This window comes from Ziziphus jujuba, chromosome 4, assembly GCF_031755915.1.
Source record: "Ziziphus jujuba cultivar Dongzao chromosome 4, ASM3175591v1".
NCBI lineage: Eukaryota > Viridiplantae > Streptophyta > Magnoliopsida > Rosales > Rhamnaceae > Ziziphus > Ziziphus jujuba.
The window spans coordinates 22,770,874-22,793,789 of record NC_083382.1 but is presented as its reverse complement, the minus strand read 5'-3'; the positions used below and the strand labels follow the sequence as shown (position 1 = coordinate 22,793,789).

The 22,916-nt window shown below is 31.4% G+C and overlaps 2 protein-coding genes across 5 annotated transcripts; both read left to right on the top strand.

The window, feature by feature from the left end:
- Positions 1 to 4,231: 4,231 nt before the first annotated feature.
- LOC107417145 (protein argonaute 16) lies at positions 4,232 to 11,684 on the top strand. The gene is made up of 23 exons (XM_016025719.4): positions 4,232 to 4,387; positions 5,353 to 5,568; positions 5,654 to 5,859; positions 5,955 to 6,167; positions 6,286 to 6,422; positions 6,522 to 6,619; positions 6,703 to 6,800; positions 6,888 to 7,056; positions 7,172 to 7,288; positions 7,363 to 7,470; positions 7,675 to 7,737; positions 7,876 to 7,989; positions 8,069 to 8,234; positions 8,305 to 8,417; positions 8,504 to 8,641; positions 8,753 to 8,883; positions 9,488 to 9,553; positions 9,837 to 9,900; positions 10,218 to 10,329; positions 10,402 to 10,475; positions 10,865 to 10,959; positions 11,046 to 11,077; positions 11,161 to 11,684. The coding sequence occupies exons 2-23, from the start codon at positions 5,353 to 5,355 to the stop codon at positions 11,334 to 11,336; spliced, it is 2,706 nt and encodes a 901-aa protein (XP_015881205.3). The 5' UTR covers positions 4,232 to 4,387; the 3' UTR covers positions 11,337 to 11,684.
- A 5,700-nt stretch (positions 11,685 to 17,384) lies between these two features.
- On the top strand, positions 17,385 to 22,670 carry LOC107417152 (zinc finger CCCH domain-containing protein 3). Of its 4 annotated transcripts, XR_007240367.2 has the most exons (9): positions 17,387 to 17,982; positions 18,734 to 18,903; positions 19,086 to 19,139; positions 19,847 to 19,963; positions 20,080 to 20,382; positions 21,127 to 21,393; positions 21,533 to 22,109; positions 22,237 to 22,344; positions 22,454 to 22,670. XR_007240367.2 is itself a non-coding variant. In XM_016025735.4 (7 exons), exons 1-7 carry the CDS (start codon positions 17,919 to 17,921, stop codon positions 21,872 to 21,874), a joined length of 1,314 nt encoding a protein of 437 aa, XP_015881221.3. In that variant the 5' UTR covers positions 17,385 to 17,918; the 3' UTR covers positions 21,875 to 22,202. The 4 variants fall into 4 exon arrangements, 2 of the variants coding, with proteins under 2 accessions (XP_015881221.3, XP_015881220.3); XR_007240366.2 differs by having other exon boundaries at positions 22,237 to 22,670; XM_016025735.4 differs by lacking the exons at positions 22,237 to 22,344; positions 22,454 to 22,670 and having other exon boundaries at positions 17,385 to 17,982; positions 18,737 to 18,903; positions 21,533 to 22,202.
- The last annotated feature ends 246 nt before the right edge of the window (positions 22,671 to 22,916 follow it).

Below are 22,916 nucleotides of genomic sequence, written 5' to 3'. Positions count from 1 at the left end.
TATATATATATATATGTATGTATGTATATGTAATAAACGGAATTTCAATATCAAAATATATAGATTTCGATAATAAAATTAATCTTCTTATTTAATCTTCTTAAAATATATATGACCATAAATAAATTATTTTATATGGTAAAAAAAGTATTCATTGGGCAAATAATAATAATAATAATAATGAATATAATTAAAATATATTATAAGTATTTAATATAGGAAAATTAATTATTGCAATGAATCAAAAAATATATTTGAATTTAAATTTGAATTATATAGATGGAAAAAATTAGACAAGTAAACACTTTTAAATTTGAATTTCATAATTAAATAGTATTATATATAGAGTTTAAATTTTTCGTTCTTAATAAACATTTATAATATGGATTGAAAAAAATTAAGATTCAAATATACTTAGTAACAATAAAATTTTTAAATAAGTTTTCAAATATGACCAGACAGATTGATTTTATCAATCAGATCAATACTAATAAGATGCAGTAGATATTCAAAGTTCAAGTCCTAAAATTTTGAAAGGTTCTAAGATTTAAGAACAAATAAGAAATTAATAGTGCTGAAATAATTTTAATGGATGAACATGTTTTTCTTCTTAAATTATTATTATTATTATTATTATTATTATTATTTTTTGTTTCAATATATCTAATTTCTATTTATTTTTAATTTGCTATTTCTAATTATTTTAAATTATTTTTTATAACAAATAATAAATAAATAAAATTTAAAGTTTTGAAATCAAAACTTAAATATTATTATTTAATTATTATTTATGATATTATATTTATTATCTAAATTATATATAGAAAAAAAATAGTAAGTAAATTTTTTTTTTCCGCATGTTATTATTATATTTGAATAATATTAGAAAGTATTTTGAAATCATCTATTATAATTATACATATTATGCATCACATGATGACAGATACTAATATGTGTTATGTTTTCTTAGTTGTAATTCCTATTTGTGAGGGCTTTTTGTCCTTTCAATGTATTTCCATTTATTTAAAAAGAAAATAAATTCATTCCATTTGGTCTAAATCAATTACATCGATTGTTTGGAACAATTTATTCAACAAGAACAAATATTTGGAATAATTTAAACCAAACTTGTAAAAAATTTATGCAAAACTGTGATTTTTATTGGATTGACAATAGTTAAATTCAACCGTAACCTAATAATTACTCCATATTTATACTAACATTTGGAAGCAAAAATGATAACATTACCATTTTAATTATTTATTCTTGTGAATATTACTATATTATTTGTTTGCATTTTCTTGGTATACTTTCTAACATTTTAGCTTGATACATAATAATTGAACAATTAGCTAGCTCTCCATAACAGCATTCATAAAATATTTAAATAAAAAGTATATTATTTATAATAAAAAGTATTTTAAAATAGAAAATGAAATTTTAAAAGATTCCTAATAAACTCTTTTTCTTTTTTTGTTTTTTTTACCAATAAATGTTTATTATTTTTTTATATTTTCTCTTTTTTGTAAAAATTATATAAATATATATATATATATATTATTTTTTAAATATTATAATAGTGACATAAAAATTTATAAATTAAATTAAAATAATATAATATTAAAATAAAAAATATATTTTTAAAATTTAAAAAGTCAAATCTTTTTTTTTTTTAATTTAATATAAAAAGCCCATCAAAACCGTACGTAGCAAGGGTGGTTATGGGCCTCTCTTTAGGTGCAGGAGTATTTATCTACATCAATTTGCACTTTGTTTTCATAGGAAGCTCAAATGTTGCAATGAGGGCTAACCCAGTTCTAAATTTTATTTACAAAACCAATATATGTGTTATATCTTATTACTTGTAATTCCTATTTGTGAGGGCTTTTTTATCCTTTTCATGCATTGCCATTTATTAGAAAAATCAATTCATTTCATTTGGCCTAAATCAATTACATCAATTGGTTGGGACAATTTATTCAACAAAACAAATGTTTGGAACAATCTGAATTGAAATTGTAGAAAGTTTATGTAAAACTATGGTTATTATTCGGTTGAAAATAGTTAAATTCACTCTAACCCAATAATCACTCTATACTTGTTCTAACATTTAGAAACAAATATGATGACATTACCATTTTATTTATTTATTTATTCTTGTCAATATTACCATGTTATGTGCTTGCATTTTATTTGTTATACTTTTTAGCATCTTAGCTTCGTACATAACAATTAAACAATTAGCCAGGCTCAGGCTTTCTATAAGAGCATCCCCAAATATTTTTTTAAATTAAAAAGTATATTTTTTATAATAAAAATTATTTTTTACCTAACAAACTCTTTATTTTTCTCTTATCAATAAACATTTATTATTCTTTTTATATTTTCTCTTTTTTTGTAAAAAAAATTATCTTTTAAATATTATAACAGTGATATAGAAATTTATAATTTATTAAACTAAAGTAATATAATATTAAAATAAAAATAAATTTTGATTGACTTTTATGATTTTAGAGAGTCAAATCCATTTTTATTTTAAAAAATAATATAACATGTCCATTAAAACCATGGCCCAAAGGGGTATTACGAGCCTTTCTTTGGATCCAAGAGTATTTTTCCACATCAGTTTGCAATTTATTTTCATGGAAAGCTCAAATGGTCTGGTCAAAAGGTAACCCATGGCAAATTATGGTTTTAAATTTTATTTACAAAACCAATACATGTGTTATGTTTTCGTAGTTGTAATTTCTATTTGTGAGGGCCTTTTGTCCTTGTAATTCATTTGATTTGGTCTAAATCAATTATATCAATTATTTGCAACAATTTATTCGAAAAACAAATGTTTGGAACAATTTGAACCAAAATTGTAGAAAATTTATGCAAAACTACGGCTTTTATTGGGTTGAAAATAGTTAATATTACCATGTAATTTGCTTGCATTTTCCTTGGTATACTTTCTAATATTTTAGCTTCATGCATAACAATTGAACAATTAACCAGACTCTCAGCATCTTCAAAAAAAAATTTAAAATTAAAAATATATTCTTTATAATAAAAAGCAGTTTTATTAATGCAAATACTTTAAAAAAAAAAACAGACAATAAATATTTATTTATTAAATAAAATTTTATTTTATTTATCAATTTTGCAAAAATATCAAATGATCTGATGTGACGTTAGAACGTCCACGGTAGACATTACTAAATGTTGTACAAATAAAACAAAATCACACAGTTTGTTACCTAAAAATATTAAAAATATTAATGACAAAGCTTGCTTACGAAACATTTTTTTTTTTTAACTGGGTTCTATATTTATCATAACATATATATATATATATATATATATATATTTGAGTAAGAAGGACATTTTTATCATAATAATATTTATGGTATCTGCTTTCATTTAAGGTAATCATAAAAATTTGAATAATATTTAGTAACTAAAAATATTTTTTGATTGGAAAAATTAATGACTGATCCTATGAGGGATTTCACTAAAGATTCTCCCTTTTTGCCTAATCGGAGCAAAGTTGCCATACAATTCCATCTTACATAGGGATGGTCTCAATAAAAAAATCAGAACCGTAAACCGCTCAAATCATGATTATCTCTGACGGTATCTGTAAAGGGATCCCCAAAGAATTCCCTGAACCTCGCCCTAGAGGATAAATTTAGCGCCAGGCCGTTTGTAACCGATCCTAGTCAGAGACTGTACGTAGGGGGTGGTTCAGGCTAGTGGAAAAGCAAAAAGATCGTTCCAGTACATGAGCCAGAATTAGAACGCTCACGAATTCTCCAAAATACCCATAAATTTGCTTACATTCTTCTTCTTTTGCATGCTTGGCAATTAAGAAATCGTTTATGATTTATCTGTCCAAAAATGTAATAATGAAAAAACCAACTATTTAAAAAAAAAAAAAAAATCAAAAAACCAACACGCAGATACGGAGCCTTGCACTAGAATAATCCAGTGTATCGCAGATTATGTTATTCTTATGTGGACTCCCAATTTTAAGCCTGTATCCACCACGACGATTCAACATTTAATATATAAACGGCTGGGATGCGAATCAAACACAGACGGATTCAGAAGCTTAAGATGTATTGAATGTATTATTGTTTTCCTTTTTTCTGATTTAATTTTGAATTTTGAATTTTGAATTTATTATTATTATTATTATTTTAAGGGAAAAAGGAATAAATTAAAGGCGCCGTCCCATATATATATATATATAAATTCGGGTCGAAGTAGACATTGTTTCCCTCCACGTTCTTTTTCCCTCCTCAGGGGCCAATAGCACCAAGGCTCTGCGTTCTCTCTGAGACTCCGACTTTCCGTCTGTCGGAAAATCCCTAGAAGAAGAAAGAAGAAGTCGTCTTCGAGGGTGCGTTTCATCTTAAGCTTCGGTTTTCTGCTGTAATCTCTGTGTTCTGCGATTTCGTTCTCGCTTTTCTCACTCTCTCTTTTCTCTCGGAGTTTTTCTTTTTTTTTTTTTATTTTAACCGATTTTAAGTACTTTTTTTTATTTTCTTACTGTTAGCGTTGCTTGAATGAGGCTTAGACGCCGTCTTGTTTTTGGCTTAGATCTTTGTGCGCTTTTACGCATTGCTTTCTGTTACCGAGCTTTGAACTTCGCTTGCCGTTTTCTATTTTTATTTTTGTGTTCATTGATGCTGATTTTTTTGGCTTTGTTTTTGTTGTTCTCTTTTTTCTTTTTTCGAGCATTTTTTTTTTTTGGGTGTTTCCCGACTTGTATTGATTGTTTTCGGTGCCTTTTTTTTCTTGGTCAGAAATTTTGTTCTTTGTTTTGCCTAATTTTGGATGATCCCTCTTGAAATGTTTGCCTTGAAACGGGTTTTGTTGAAACAATTTTCAGACTCTTCATGTTTCATTTAAATGTGCATTTTGTGTTTGTTATATTGCCAATAGCCCATCTATATTTTTATGTTTCATCTTCTCTTAAGTATATACATTTTATTTTACGGTCCTAAACTTTGCTCTTCATATTTCGTTTATATGAGCATTTTGTGTTTATAGTATGGCCGATAGCCCATCTGTACTATTTGTTTCATCTTCTCTAAGTATATACATTTTATTATAGAGAGCTCCTTTTTCCTTTTTTTGCTTCCGGAAATGTGGTATTTTTTTTTTTCTGGTGGAATTTGTTGTTGGTATAATTTTCTTGCGTATTTCTGCTAAAATAATTCCTTTCTGGCTTTGCTTTTGGTTTTTTTGTAACTGCTGGTTGATTTTGGTATCCATGGTCTTCAAGAATGTGTTCATTTCACTACATTCTTTTACCTTATGGTTATCAACCTTCTAAATTTGTTGGTTATATTCTGGTTTAAGATGGAGAAAGTAGCCGGTTCAAAGGAAACAGGGGAAGCCCCAACTTTGCCTCCACCTCCGGCCATACCACCTTGCGTGAAACCTGAACTTGCTTCTCCAAAGTATTCCATTGTCAGTAGAAGTGGGATTGGGACTGCTGGGCGATGCATTCCTTTGCTGGCAAACCACTTCAAAGTTTCTGTTAATGCTCCGGATGCAGTGTTTTATCAGTACAGTGTATGTTTTTATTATCTGTCTACCCTTTTTGTTTTCCTGATTGATTGGCATGTTTCTGAGTCGTTTATGCCATACTATTTTTCAGATTTCTATTACTTCTGAAGATAAGAGGGATGTTGATGGAAAGGGAATCAGGAGAAAGCTTATTGAAAGGCTTTACCAGACTTACTCTTCTGAACTTCATAATAAACAGTTTGCATTTGATGGAGAAAAGAGTCTGTACACTGTGGGTCCTCTGCCACAAAACAAGCTAGTGTTCACAGTAGTTCTGGAGGAGTCATTTGCAAAACGGTATTATCATATTTGCTGTTTTTCTTTTCCCAGTTTGGCTTTTAGGTCCACTTTATTTTTTTATGCTGACATTTGATTCTTTCTTTTTATGGCAGGGAAACTAGGAGTTCTGGTGGCTCTGGGAGCCCCAGTGGGAAACGTTCTAAACGTTCTTTTCAATCTAAAACTTTCCAGGTAGAAATCAGCTATGCTACCAAAATACCTTTGAGGTTGATTGGACTCACCCTTAAAGCAGCCGATGTAGATAATGATGCTCAAGATGCATTCAGGGTTCTTGATATCATTCTGAGGCAGCAAGCAGCTAGCAGGTGTCACATTGTTGCTCCTTCCTATTTGTTTATTTTAATTATTGATTCTAGTGTATTGAACCATATCCATATTTTGGAATCTCTAACTTTCTTCAACCATGGCTTTTGAGATTCACAGGGGATGTCTTTTGGTAAGACAATCATTCTTTCATGATGACTCTAACAACTTAGTTGATGTCGGTGGGGGTGTGTGTGGTTTGAGGGGCTTCCACTCTAGCTTCCGCCCAACTCAGGCCGGCTTGTCACTGAATATGGGTACTGCTTGTTCTGTGTTTGTTTATTATAATATTTCACAATCAAAAATCATACTTATTAGCTGTTTGATGGCATTGCTGTTTTTCTATCTTTGTGCAGATGTATCGACAACCATGATCCTAAAACCTGGACCTGTGATTGATTTTATTCTAGCTAACCAGAATGTGCGGGAACCTCGCTATGTTGACTGGGTAAAGGTAAATTATTGCTAAGCTTTGTACAGACAGATTTCATTGATAATTGTCAATGTCAAAAAGTTGATTATTTGTACAACATACAGGCTAGGAAAATGTTGAAAAATATGAGGGTTAAATCAACACACCGTAACATGGAATATAAAATCATAGGCATGAGTGACAAGCCCTGCAATCACCAATAGTATGTGCTTATTTTCAAATCATCTCTTCATTTTAATTCTTTTTTCTATCTGTGAAACTTCTTACTTTGGTTGTATTTCTGTTTTAGTTTTTCTATGAAGGTGAAAAATAATGATGGTTCAAATGGTGAGCAGACTATGGAGATAACAGTATATGATTACTTTGCCAAACATTGTGGCATTGAACTCACATATTCTCAGTTTCTGCCATGCCTTGATGTTGGCAAACCTAAAAAGCCCAACTATCTGCCACTGGAGGTATGAAAATTGGTTATGCTAAATACATGGTTGTTTATTAGTTATTTATTTATATCTAGAAACGCCTCAGTCTAAAATTTGATTCTCTTCTTCCATTTTTTGGATGGTATTTCAGCTTGCTTCACTTGTTTCACTGCAACGCTATACAAAAGCATTGTCGTCAGCACAGAGGGCGTCTTTGGTTGAACAATCAAGGCAAAAGCCTCAGGAAAAGTCAAGAATTGTGACTGATGTAAGTATACTGCATAATTGTTTGATGTGAAACTGCCATATTCTTTTGTTTTGGCTGCTGACTTGATTTTGCAGGCTGTCAGAAACTATCGCTATGATAATGACCCTTTGCTTGCTGCATGTGGCATCTCTATAGAGAAACAATTAACTCAAGTCAATGGCCGTGTCCTTGAGACACCAAAGGTAAATATACTTAATTTAGAATGGTTTGACAACATGGAACTATGTGCATTGATGAATATATGTTTGTCTATAAGATTAAGGAAAGGATGGAGAAAGGGAGGGGGCAAGGGAGGGAATACAGGTTTCTAGTAGTGTTAAGTTTTTCACTCAAATTGACTACCAGATTATTTATTTGCTAATATATCTCTTTCCCTTGATTTATAGTTGAAGGTTGGTAATAATGATGATTGCATTCCTCGTAATGGGCGATGGAACTTCAACAACAAGGTACTGCTTTAATTTTATTATTATTGTTGTTATGATTGTTATATGTATAAGAATTGGTTTATCAGTTTCATTTCCTGCGAGTTATTCTTCTAATTTGTTCCTTTTCTTGATGATGCTCTTCTTTCTCTTATTTTCCAGACACTTGTAAAGCCTGTGAAAATTGAGCGTTGGATTGTTGTCAACTTTTCTGCACGCTGTGACACTAGTCATATTTCACGAGAGCTTATCAACAGTGGAATGAGAAAAGGCATTGTATGTTACATGCGTTATCGTATATATTTTTGAACTGTATGATTTTAATATCTTAAAAATGCATCTGAATATCCTGCAGCATATTGAGCGCCCATTTACTTTGCTTGAGGAGGATCAACAATCTAGAAGAGGCGGCCCTGTTGCAAGAGTTGAAAAAATGTTTGAACAGATTAAGGAAAAGCTTCCTGGGCCACCGGAGTTCATTCTTTGTGTCTTACCAGAGAAGAAAAACTCTATTATTTATGGTATGGCTTTATAACACATTAATTTATGATAGGACCCTCCTAATAATTTCTCTTTATTTACATTATCTAGGGCCCTGGAAGAAGAAGTGTCTTAGTGACTTTGGCATCGTGACACAATGCATATCCCCTTCTAAGATCAATGATCAGTACCTAACCAATGTACTTCTTAAGATCAATTCTAAGGTAAGAAACTAAATGTTTTTAAAAATCTTTAGGCACTTCTCTTATTTATATGCATGATTGATTTCTTTGTTTTTTGGCTCTTGTAGCTTGGAGGGATAAACTCTTTGTTGGCACTTGAGTACTCCTCACATGTTCCAGTTATAAAAGATACTCCCACAATGATCTTGGGGATGGATGTCTCTCATGGGTCCCCTGGTCAAGCAGCTGTTCCTTCCATAGCAGCAGTAAGTTGAATTCCCCGCGCGCGCGCGCCCCCCCCCCAATATATGACCAATCTGTATACTCTGTAGATTATTGTTTATGTGTACAGTTGTCAATGCTGCTGCTGATTTCAGGTTGTTGGCTCTCTAAATTGGCCGCTGATTTCAAGGTACCGAGCATCCATAAGAACACAATCACCTAAGGTTGAGATGATCGATGGTCTATACAAGCCATTGGCAAATGGAAACGATGATGGTATCATCAGGTACGTGAGGAGGAAAAATAATTTCTGTAATTCTTTAACACCATGTTATTATACTTATATATAGACAATATATAGAAACCTAAGGATATATCCAACATCTGATCATCATGTGCTCTGACAGACTAAGTAATGATTCAAAAATCTGTATACCAAGATGGACAGTATATCATTGACAATTTATTGTTGTTGTGAAGATTTATCGTTATTTCTCCTGCCCTTCTGCTCCTATATACTGTTTTAGCATAATTTATCAATTTAATACTTGTCTTTTTAAATTTATTCTACCCTTGTATGTTTTTTGTTACTACCATTCAATAGAACACTTTCCATGAGCATGCCATGTCTGCTGTCGTGGACAGGGAAGTTAAATCTGATAGTAAATATGCTTTTTGAAGAAACAACTCAAATTTCTTCCATCCAAAATTGCCGGCATTAACTTTTAGTTTGTTGAGTATATATTATCTTAAAGAGAGCACATAGAAAATTTTATTTTCTACTATCACACGTGTGGAATTGAAAGCTTTAAGAAATTGAACTGTACTTTATTGCTTGGATGTATAAAAGTCATTGTACTGGCTAAGAGACAACCATCTTTGTGTTGCAGGGAACTTCTTATGGACTTCTATAGAACAAGCAATCAACGCAAACCAACTCAGATTATTGTATTCAGGTATCAATACTTTGTGAGGGGAAAATATTGATATGGTCCTTTTAACCGTCAGCACTTCTCATACTGGTTTTTAGGTCTTGGAAAAATATTCATGTATTTCAAACATAGCAATTATAAAATTGGAAAGCCATTTGGGAGTTAGGAACATCCAATAGTACATATTGTCCCTCTCAAGGATTGATGGCTGATTTTAATTGTTTTGGGTTTCCATGATTTGTCTTTCTGATAATTGATTGCTAGACATATCTTATTAATGATTGAGAATCTTTATTTTGTTTCATAGGGATGGAGTGAGCGAATCACAATTTAATCAAGTCCTGAATGTCGAGTTGGATCAGATCATAAAGGTTCCTGTGCACTCCAATAGTTCTGAAGCCATTAGATGGACATTAATTGAAGAACAACTGTTGAATTACTGCACTTTTTCCACATCTTTGCATCATATACTGTCACGAAATTTATTATGACATAAATTGGCTGGTCTTTAACCTTTCAGATGACAAATTATTCTGTGAAATAATTTCTTTTGGCTAATCATGAATTTAAGCTCTTGAAACTCCCAAGTATGACATAAATATTACTATCCAATTTCGTCCATGTCCCTTTTTATGCCGAGGGCATGTAATTGACCGTAGGTTATCTTGTTCTTGATGTTCTCTAACAGGCTTACATGCATCTAGGGGAGGCTGATATTCCCAAGTTTACTGTTATTATTGCTCAAAAAAATCATCACACAAAGCTATTTCAAGCAAAGGCCCCCGATAACATTCCACCTGGTATGCTCCCTTCAGATCGCAGTATTTAGTTAAGATTTATTTTATTCTAACAATAGGAGGAATCTTTGTCAGGGACCATTGTGGACACTAAAATTGTGCATCCAAGGAATTATGATTTCTACCTTTGCGCTCATGCGGGGATGATTGTAAGTCTCCTCTTCTGACCAAGAATATTCTTTTATGCATTTACATCTCAATTATTTTTACTGTTTCTTTTAACATCATTTTTCAGCATGGTTTGGTTTATATCTCTTAGAAAAATAAAAAGAAGAAAGCATATTTTGCCATATCTCTGCAAATTACCATTCTTTAACTGATTTTTAGTCTGAATAAATTAGTTCCTGGTTAGGACAATGCATTTTGTGTATTTGTCTAAGTTATAGGAATGATTTTCAAACTCAATCTATCAGACTACTTGATACAAAGAAAACTCCCCGTTTTATATTATTTGTCATTGCCTGTCAAAATCAAATAATTTATCTTTTCCTAACACAAGTCTTCTTCTTCATTTGTTGTTTGTTACTTATAATGACAGGGAACTTCTAGACCAGCTCACTATCATGTCTTGGTTGATGAGATTGGTTTCTCACCCGATGACTTGCAAAACTTTATCCACTCCCTATCCTATGTGTAAGCTTTTCATTTTCTTTCACTTACCTTGTGACTTGATGTATTAATCATATTAATTTACTCATACTTTTTCTAAATTATTTCAGGTACCAAAGGAGTACAACTGCAATTTCAATTGGTAAGTTTAATAAAACTTTTTCAATTTTCTTTCGCTAAAAATATGATCTACATGGTCTCACTTTCTTCTTTTGTTATTTTTAGTGGCTCCGATTTGCTATGCCCATCTTGCTGCGCAACAGATGGGGCAGTTTATCAAGTTTGAGGATTTATCAGAAACCTCTTCAGGACATGCAAGCATCACTTCATCTGGAGCTGTCCCCATCCCAGAGCTCCCTAGGTTGCATGAGAGCGTCCGGAGTTCCATGTTCTTCTGCTGAGTTCTGGCCTTTGTAGATACTGATAATATTATGCTGTCGATAGTTAACAGGTACAACACAAAAGGGGTTTTTTTTTTTTTACCGAACCATTTCTTGGCATATCTGAAGTTTGCTCGAATACGAAACTTTTAACCAGCAAATTTCAGTATGTCATACTTCTGACCACATGAGATAGCAATGTTTATTTTAGATTTTGGAGTTAGTCCTTTCATCATAGATGATAGCTTTAGGGAAAAGAAATGGCAGAGGAAGCATATCTCATGGATTTTTGAACGGCAGTTATCTAATGGTATTTTGATGAATGGTAATATTTTTGGATGAATATAGATCTTGCTGAGATTTCATTTATTTTGAAAGTTTGAATCTCTTTATTTTGCAATATCAAGGTGATTTATTTGCTTGAAAACTGGATAGACATATATTTTAGTTTATTTTTAAATTATAAAAAGAAAGATTCCATCTGAAAATCATTACTGTATAAAACTCGTGAAGTTGTGCCTTTGGAATGGTTTAGACATTGAAAACCTTGTATTATGCTTCCCTTAAGCATGAAACCACGTTAGACAATAAGAGTACTTAGAAATATAACCGATCCAGTAGAACCAACCGATCTGATCAGTTTAATCTAATTTTATTGAATCAATCCAATTTTGTATTGGATTGAATTAAAAATTTTGAAATACAATTTGATTGGATTGATTATTGGTTTTTTAATTTAAAAATATCAATTCAAACCGATCCAATTCAATATCTATATAATATATTAAAATTTTATTATATGTATGATTTTTATGGTTTAAAGTTATAAATTTCAAATAGGATATTCTACACTAGATTATTTCTCGTAGGGCATTGGATTTAATTGTAATATTGTAGATTTTTATTTTTTTTCTTCTGTGGAAACTGAATTTTTGATTGTATTGTAATATTGTGAAACTTGAAGTTGGATTAGAAAAGTTTTTGTATTGTTGATTGTATTATTGTAATATTAAAAATTGAATTGAATTGGGTAAAAAATTGAATCCAATCCAAAATTGACAGAAATAACCAATTCAAATTGACCAAGATTGGATTGGATTGAATTAAAAAATTAATTAAATACCAACCTATATCGGATAGGATTGAATATTGGCCAAATCATTGGATTAGAGCCGATTAACACCCTCTTAAACAACAGCAATGGTGAGGTGAATAATGGTGGACTTCAAATCTTGACAAACATTATTATTATTATTATGATCATCATCATCATCCAATTTCTCAGGCCAGTGTGGCAGTCCCTGATTGCTTCAGTGAAAGCAAAGTTCATGGAAAACCGTTATGCATGTTAATGTTTCTTCATATTATGTAACTAAAAAAACTTCTACATAATCATGCTTTTTTTTATTGCCCAATTTATTTGGTATTAAAGGTTAAGACATTTCTCTATAGCCAGTACCAAGTTTAGAGTGTGAAGTGAACTTTGAAGTTTGGTACCACAATACGCCTACTGGGCTAGTGGGCTAGTGGGCCACTAGCAACTGGCTATGGCAATGGCTGTTACACTTGACCCAATGGTTTCCCATAATTGAGGTTGGCTTTAACTTCCTTGACCAACTTCCAACTGCCTTCTTTAGTCGTAGAAAGAAACATCAGCCAGTTAGGTTTGCAACCACGTTTCTCTTTTCCCATGGAGGGGTTTAGAGCCTCCTTTTGCTTTTCTTTACCATCCATTTCACCTTTGAATTTTTAACATCCAAGTAAAAACCCTTGCCAAAGACCAATTTGCTATTTGCGATTCCCTGATGGGTGTTCAAATTTCTTTCATGTTGGTGATATACCAATAATTCTTTTAAGAATCAAATGGCATATGACATGCCAACCTTGTCTTTTCCTAGGAAAAGTTAATGTATTGCCCCCAAAAGTGGTTAAAGAAATCATTCTCTTACACCACCATTATGTTTGGCTTTAATGTCTTTGGAAAATTTGGAGATCAGCTTTATTATTTTTCAATTATTTTGTTAAGAAAAATTAGAGACCAACTTATTGACTTAAATTCATGAAGCCGTTCCATTCCATTTAACAGGAAACACGTAAATAACAAAACAAAATGCTTGCTCGGTAACGTGATATTTTTGGTATTTGTCGTTCAATTTTTCTTAATAGTCAAATTTTATAATTAACTTGTACTTAATGATGGTAAGGTGTGCCTACGACGTAGGACAGCCCAGCCCGATGATAGTTTTTATGTTTTTTATAATGGATTCAAGTCTACTGAGAGATAAAGGATGCTTGGGGCATATAATCAGTAAAAATAAATAAATAAATAAATAATTATTTAAATTTGATTATAAAATGAAATTCATTTTGATAAATGGCAATTATAATAATTATTTATCCTCCATTTATATGTTTCAAATAAAAAAGAAAAGTATTGTTATTTGCCATCAAATCATTGTTGTTATGATAATTATTAATTGACAACATTTAATTATGTATTAATTTTTTATTTGAAATTTTTAATTTAGAAAATTAAATCATTTGAACAGCTATTTAAGTTACAAAATAATATATAAATCCCATTAAAATGGTCACTTATGGTGACAAAAAGAGGATTTTTCAAAAACAAAAACAAAAAAAAAAAAAAACATTGTAAATTAACAAATTGAATCTCACAAAATGTAAATGTAAATGAATAGGTTATACTTCCAATTTTAGGATCGGCTGTTCATTTTAAAATCACTTCAGATATCATTTTAATTGTCGGTTTGTGTCTTGATACATATACAAGCTGTAAATATAGGAAACTTTCTTATACCTTACCAACAAAAATTATTTTATAGTTTTGCTAGGTGACATCAAATTGACAAGTTTATAATTTTGTAATAGTTTGTATATAATTAAAAATGCACATGTGAAAATTTTCCCCAAATCTTTTATCAATATTTTATTTCATCAAAAAATGACCAATAATGAATTAGTTAAAACAACTAAGGAATAAAATATTTCCTGAATTTGATAAAGTAAAAAAATTTATAAAAGAGTCGTGAAAAATCATCATTTATGATAATTAAATTATAAATATAATAATTGTAAATGCTAATCTTTATCATTATTTTTTATAAATCTTTATTTATATCAAAACTACTATATTTTATTTATAAATTAGATTAATTTTTAACTAACTCATTCATTGATATACTTACCAAAAAACAAAAACAAAAAACTTACTCATTACTTTTATTTAGATAAACAATTAAAGAAAGATAGACGACAAAAATATTTTTAAAAAATAATAATAATGAATGGGAGAGTATGAGTGTGACTGGTTGTTTTGGTCATATTGTGTGTGGAAATTTGAAAGCCCTCCCAACAAGTGGTCAAAACTCTCATGCCCCTTCTCAAATTTTCAACTGCACCCATTCCTACACATATTTTTCTGCATCCTGTGGGACCACAAAATCGTCGGCCTCTTGCTGTGCAAAGGAGCTCAGATATGTTGACACGTGTAGTTTACCAATTGGTTTCCCAACCCATTGTTTTGGTGGTCTAAGGAGCTCCATATCTTTCTTTGCCTGCCGTCTTGAAGTGAAAATCCAAAGTTAAAAACCCAGGAAACTGCTGTCCTGAGAATTGTGTATGTACGCCATTGGTTCACACTCTTTTATTTGGGACCCACATAAGTACCGTACCCATAGATTTCTTGGACCAAAATTTACCCTATTGGACAATTATACCCTTGTATTAATTATATATTTAACTTTAGTGACTAAGAGTGAGAATTACCTGTTTGGCACCAAAATCAACCGCACTTGGTGAATAATTATAGTTTGCATTAAATATGGTTCTTCAAATTTCAAATATTCGGCTGGCCCACCACTTAGGAAACAATTAAAGTCATAACCAAAATAAATAAATAAAAACAAATTTTTTTTTCTTTATTTTAGTTTTTCTTTAACTCTTATTAATCATTTTTTGGTGTGGTCTTTCCATTTCCGTATTGAAAGATTAAATTCAGTAAATAAAGCCAGGAAAGATTTTATCAGGATGGAAATATATAAAAGCAAAGTAAATTTGACAAAGTTGCAAGTGTTGGCTGGTCTACGTGCCCTCAAACTGGGGAGCGAGTGACGGTGAAGAATGGCGACTTCGGAGAGATAATTAATACGGAGTTTTTATTTTTATTATTTTTTTATTTCATGGTGGACATAACGAATAAAATACTGTAATGTATAAAATGTCAATAATATTAAAATTTTTAAAATATTTATGAATTTTATTTATTAAATAATTTAATAATATTTAATTAATTAATTTTTTTTAATTTATTTATCTAATTAATAATTTATTTTTTCATATTTAAATTAAACAAACTGATCATTTAATAATATTCTAATATAAATTATTTAATAAATAAATTTGATAAAATTTTAATATAAAATATTACTTTTAAAATATTGTTATTAAAACATCTTTAATGAAAAATATAATATTTTAAGAAAATTTTATAACGATATTTAAAATGAATTTCAAACTAATATAGTTTAGACATTATTAATGTGAACTTTTAAAAACTCTCTTAGATATTTTTTATTTTCTGATGAAATTTTTTTGAAAAAATTAATTTAAAAAAAAATATTAATAAAATATATAATTAATTAATAGCTATAAATAATATTTTTACATAAAATCATCTAAAAATAATTTTTATTTTGATTGTACATGTTATCTAAATATTAATCATATTAATTTCTATGCTATATATTCAGCATTATACATTTATTATTAAAAATGCTCTTAAACCTTCATTTTTAATGACAATAATCATACTATACCTGTCTATTGCCCCCCCAAAAAAAAAAAAAAACAAATATTCACATTACTCCACAGATAAAATCAGCAAGAATAACCATATATGATAAGGGAAAATTTCAAATTTTTTAAATTTTATTGTAATTACAATTAAATCTCGTATTTTGAAAAAAATCATTATATAAACCTTATAAAATGTTGACTTTTAATCTTGATTTGACCTTTAATTATAAAATTAATTAAAAAGATGGCAAACGAAATTTAAATGATAAAAATAAAAATAAAAATGAAAACTCATTTTTATATCTCTCGATTTCATGGTGGGGCCTACAAGCCCTCCCCTTTGCGTAGCGAATCCAAGACATGCTTGCCCTTGGTCTTTATTGGATCTATGGGGGTCCCACAATTCTGAGAATTTTAAACCCGATGGTCCATATCTAGCCCACGCGTCCGCACCACAATCCTAGGTCCCCCACTTACGTTTTTGCTAAATTTCTTACGCGCCCCTTAACGGCGACGATTTTTCACATTTCTCCCAAATTTTAGTACTCTCAAGGCCATTTACATCATACATATTTATATATATATATATATATAAATATTATTATTTTTTAATTGAAAAAATCCACCGAGTAAAAAAAATAATAATAATTCTAGGTACCTCACATTATTATTCACAAGGATATCTTTGTCATTTTGTAATGTCTTTTTGCGAAACCGGACAAGAGGAAACTTCACATGGGTCCCACCGCTTAACTCATAATCTGAACGGTTAATATCTAACCACCGCCCTCAGGTTAACGGTTAGGATTCATCAAACCAAAAGCCATCTCAAATATTTAAAAAAAAAAAAAAAGAAAAAACAAGCGCAAATGACGCAGACGATATTTATTTGTATTACGGTATATACCCCCTTTTACACTCGATAAAAAGTGGTTGTTACAGTTGGACTTACCAAGATAGTTGTTTAGCTCACCACCGTTGGATCAAAATTCTAAGGTTCCTAAAACATCCTTAATCAAACCTCTTAAATAATAAAGAGAACTAGATTGGACAACATGTTCTTCTTTCTCGTAATTAATCAAAGTCGTTAACGACGTAATTACTCAGAAAAAAAAAAAAAAAAAGAAACCCCAGTACTGCGACACGTGGTGGGTAATTTGGTCATTTTGAGAAACGAGCTTTTAATTAATTATTATTCGTACACGAGCGCAAGAACCTTGCTTTAACATTTTTTTTTTTTTTTTACGGGTTCACATTCAAAAGATCCCCCAAAAATAAAAAGTAAAAAAAAAAAAAAAAAAAGCTTCGAAATCCGAATAGGAAAAGGAGAAAATTTTTTGCAGAAGAGTTTTTATACACTAAATTTTCGAATACATAATTTGTAATTTCGTTTGCATTTCGTATTTTCTGCATAATTTATTTACCAGATTCTCTGTCACTTTTTTTTTTCTTTTTCCTCTCATACATTATTTTCCAAACTCCTTTTTTTTTTTTTTTTTTGGTTTTTCTTCTTCTTCTTATTATTATTTTTTTTTTGACCCGTCGGTTTCAGTGTGTTCGATCACACCCTTTATTGAGAATTTTCCCTTTTTTATTTTTTATTTTTTGAGAGAGAGAGAGAGAGAGAGATTTGGGAGTGTTTTTGTTTTACCTTTTTTTTTTTTTTTTTTTTTCTTTGTTAGCTCTGATTTGTCTGAAAGATTCCGAGAACGTTTTCTGGGTTTGATTGGTGAAAACTGAAAAAAGGAGCAAAGAGGGAGGGGTTAAAAGCCAATCTCTGTGCTACCGATGCCTGACGCTCGGCAGCCTCCGAAGAATGCTATTCCAAATAAATCCGATGGTAACATTGAAGGTAGCACCTATTTTGTATGCACCCTTTTGGGAGTTCAGAGATCTGATGATGGTTTTTTTCTTTTTTCTTTTTTTTTTTTTTAAAGAAAAATATTTATATTATGATTCCTAAATTTGATGATCATGGTGTTTTAGTTTTAAATTTCACCAATATTGCAATGTCTGTATGGGCCTACGTTGGAAATCATTGAATTGTTTAAAATCAGTGTTTGTTTTAGCCATATGTTGTGTAGCTGTTATAGATTTCTATTTCTGTATTTCTAGAAACTTTTGGTGTTTGATGCAACGAATATTGAACCGTATGAAAAGTGGCTTCTTTTGCTTCGCTGATGATGAAAAATGGCTTCTTTTGGTTGTTATGCCTCAACCTATGATCCATGATAGCTTGTGGGTTTTTACTTTTGAAGAATTTCAATTGTTGATCCATTGATGATATGAGATTTATGTAGAATTTTGTCTTTTCTATGACTTAAAAAAATAAATAAATAAATAAAATTCACATTTTGTTTTGGGTCACCCGGGTGTCTACTTTTGTATTACTTGGATTGTAATTAAAGATTGGGAAGATCCTAATTTATGTTAATGGAGACATAGTTTACACTGAAGATCTTTACCCTGTTTTCAGTGTTTGGCCTTTATTATTTTGTGCAGGTGAAATGTAAGTTTCTGCTTTTGAAAAATTTTTGTATGCAGAATGAGGCTTAAAAGATTTTTATCCCTTTTTTGATTTGTAATTCTTGTATACAATGTAGAAGCAATTTGGCGGTTGAAAATCAATGATAATCAGGATGGAAACGGAATGGCTCAATCAAACTTATACCCAGATCGTCCTGGTGAACCTGACTGCATATATTATTTGAGGACTGGTTTGTGTGGTTATGGAAGTAATTGTAGATTTAATCACCCTGCTTACATATCACAGGTAAGTATGACTTGTCTTGTATGTAACATGTTGAAGTGTATTTTTATATCGATGTAAATCTGTTTTAAAACAGTTTTGCTTGTCTATATTGTGCATTCCTTATTTTTCCTTGTTCTTAGCTATCCAATTTGCTTTAAATGGTTAAGTGATCAAAACTGTTTGTTATGTTCATGTTTGTACAGGGCGCTCAGTACACCAGAGAACTCCCTGAAAGAGTTGGACAACCCGACTGTGGGGTAAGATATGCATTTTCTGATTGGTCCTAGAATAAGTCTTGCAAAGTTGTTTAGCTGATATGTTATGTAGAGAATGTAACTTGAAATTCAAATATTGAGAAACATTAGATAACTCATGCTGATGGAAGAAGATTTAGCTAAATGTTGATGTGAGAATGTCCAACAAATATAAGATGACTTGCATTTGCAATGTAAGACAATTTTTTAGTATGGTCATTTGTATGAAACTCTGATTTTCTTATAAGTAAATTTATTATGCTCAGCAAGATATGTGCTTGATTTTATTCTGTTGTTTCTGCTACTCTCTTTCTCTGCCTTTATTGATTCCTCCCCGCATATTTTGTGTTCATGCTTAAAAGTATATCACATGTTGTCAATTTCTAATCATTTATATCTTTCTAATATTTTAATTGGCTATGTCGGGTTACAAAGCTTTTAGTATGGTTCTGTTCTGGTATGGCTTATTCATCTAAGGCTTGGTCTGTTCCTTAACATAGAATCCTCTGAAGCTTTATGTCTGTATAGAATTTTAGTAGCCACTGGATGGTTCTGAATTTTATCCATCATGTTTTTTCCATTCCTTAATTTTAATCATGAGATGGTTTCTATCCTTGAGTAATAATAATCATTCTTGTTTTCTGCTGAGCTCGTTCTTGATGGTGTAATCTTTGTAACATGTGACTGTCCACTTGGACACATGCTTGCAGTACTTTCTGAAGACAGGGACTTGCAAATATGGGTCAACTTGTAAATTTCATCATCCACGAGATAGGCGTGGAGCTGGACCAGTCTTATTTAACATTTTGGGCCTTCCTATGCGTCAGGTTCTATTTCCCATTGTCATATGAATGCCTGATTCTTTTTTGGCTTGCTATCTCATATATGCTGAGAATGATTTTAGGGCTTTTTAGTATAACTTCTTTAAATTGATTCCTCTCAGGAAGAAAAATCATGCCCTTATTACATGCGAACCGGTGCATGTAAATTTGGACCTGCATGCAAGTTTCATCATCCGCAGCCCACATCACTTGGAACTACACTACCCATTGCTGGCCCTGCAGCTTTTGGATCAACAGGCTCACCAGTTCTTCCTTCTTCAGGTCTGCCTTACACGGGTGGACTCCCTGCATGGTCATTACCAAGAGTACCTTATCTATCTGTTCCACATTTACAGGCTCCACAACCTTACATGCCTCTTGTTGTTTCTCCTTCTCAAGGAATACAGGGCTGGAACACCTACTTGGTTAGCATATTATTTCTTAAACAGAACAGAATGTTATTTTCTTTTTGTCTATCATTCATTGTGCTATTTGTATTAAGAGCTGAATATGTTTTGATATTTTTCCCCCGCCACTATGCATTATCCTTTTACTTTTGTTGTGTGGTTGAGGTGCTTGAATGATAATACCATTGTCTCAGTTTAGTTTTATATCTCTGCTATGACCACTGTTAACAACTATGCTATGATGTTGTGATATAAAATTTACATTATGCACTTTGATTGGTGTTGGAAAATGTTCCAATGGTTCTTTGAAAATCTTCATGTCATGATATGGTAGCAATATAGCATGTCAGACACTGGACAATAGATGTTAGCACTTATTGCACTCTACACTTGCTGAAAAGATGCTATACTGTAGGGCAAGAATTTTCAATAGCAGCAAATTGTTAACTTGATTTGAACTATTTTGTTGCATATGCCGTTATAAGTTGTGGAAAAATATAGACTGGATGTAAAGTTGCTGGGTGACATATGTGATTCCTGCATCAGTTTGACCATCTTTTGTTTGCTTTTTATTTTCTTGTCAACCAGAGGCTATAAATATTCCTACATGCACGCAAACATATTATTTAAGATGAATGCTTTTTAATTTCAGAAGGCCTTAGCAATTGCCTATTTTAGTGATGTTAATTACATGGTTATGTTGAGAAGAGAAAATTATCTGTTTGTTTTTTTCATTTTCAATCGTTTTCGTTTTTTTATCAGGGGAACATGAGCCCTGTATCGTCTTCTGGCATTCTTGGATCCAATCTTGTCTACAACTCTAAGAATCCAGGGGACTCAGGTTCCAGTGGACAGGTGAACTTGTTATCAAATTCAAGTCCAAGTCTCCCTGAGAGGCCTGATCAACCAGAATGCCGCTATTTTATGAACACTGGGACTTGCAAATATGGAACAGATTGCAAGTATCATCACCCAAAAGAAAGGATTGTGCAATCAGCAACAAACCAACTCGGGCTTCCCTCACGGCCTGTAAGTTTATGATTACATTCTTGTTGTCTTGTTGATCGTTTGCCTAAGTTATCATAAACAATTTAGTATTTGTCTCTACTTAAATTCCCTCTTTATGACATTATTTTTAACGGACAAACTCCTATTTGGCTGTTTTAAGGGGCAAGCTGTATGTTCTTACTACACTATGTATGGAATCTGCAAATATGGCCCAACTTGCAGATTTGATCACCCTTTGGTTGCACAGCCTTATAACTATAGTGTGAGCCTGCCTGCAATGCTTGATCCTACTTTTCTAAGTTATCCAAGAAGCTTTCCAACATCACATACAACTGAAACCTCTCAGTCTATGTCATCAAAATTTGTTGATGTAGTCCAGAAACCTTTAAGCAACAAACATCAGATCCCAGACACAAGGATCTCAGAAGAGTCGGCTGAACAGGGTGGTTCTTTGCCACAGTCACCATCATCATCGGAGCCTTTAGATGATCAATCTGGTTGAAGTCTCTATTTTTTTTTCTTTTTTTCATTTTTTTTCTTTCTTCTGTGGTGAACTTGTTCTCTTTTTTGAATTACCGAGATCAAGGGAATATATTTATTACATGTACCTCCTCCCCCCCATTTCATCTGCGGTTCTGCGGAGTGGAATAGGTTGTTTGGAGATCAGTTAGTGAGCTAAAACCGGGGGGGGCATGGAAGGCATTTTTTTGTGGTGAATAAAACGCAGGTGGAAATTTGTAAGGTTCTTTTTTTGTTTTCTCTTAACACTGCTTTCTCGTTTGGATGATTGTTTTCTTCTTGGCTAAAATGACTTACTTTATTGGTGTTTATTCTGAATTATGTGGGGTTTTATTACACGAGAAGCTTTGGAGATGTTGGTAACCTGAAATCAAACTCTCAATGGATAGCTCATGAACATTCGAGCTAAACAGTCATTTTGTCGATCTTGGGGTGACCTTTCATGGCAGTTGTGTAAGTTTTGTCTCTTTTATCCCAAGCCCTTCTGGGGCATTTGGGGTTTGTCACTTGTGTTTTTGCGGACCCATTTTTGGGCATTAACTTTAGGATTATAATTGTGAAGGAATTTGTTTGGCAAGAGAGAAAAGTAGAAGAAGCAAAGAGGGAGGATTAGAGTAAGGAAAATCCATCCCTTGTTTGGTAGTAAGGAAAGAAAGAGAGCAGAAAAATGTGAGCGGCTCTGGATCTTTCCAAATCTATTAAACAAACCCCTCCAAATGCGGATGAATTGGAGGGAGGATAGAAAACTTAATGAAGTAATTTTGCTTATATTTACTTTATCCTTATCTAATTACTGCCTAATTGCAATTATTAAAAGTTTTTGTTTTCTTTTTTTTTTAAAGACAATTTTTAGCTATAAGAAAACCTTATTTCTAGTTTGAATTTGTACGGCTTTGTTTATTATTAGATTTTTTTTTCTTTTTTTTTTTTACCACATAAAAAATTGCCTTAACGAAAAAGTTTTTTTTTATGTATTTTTCTTCCAACTCCATTTTTTCGTCTTCTTTTTAAGATTTCGCTAACGC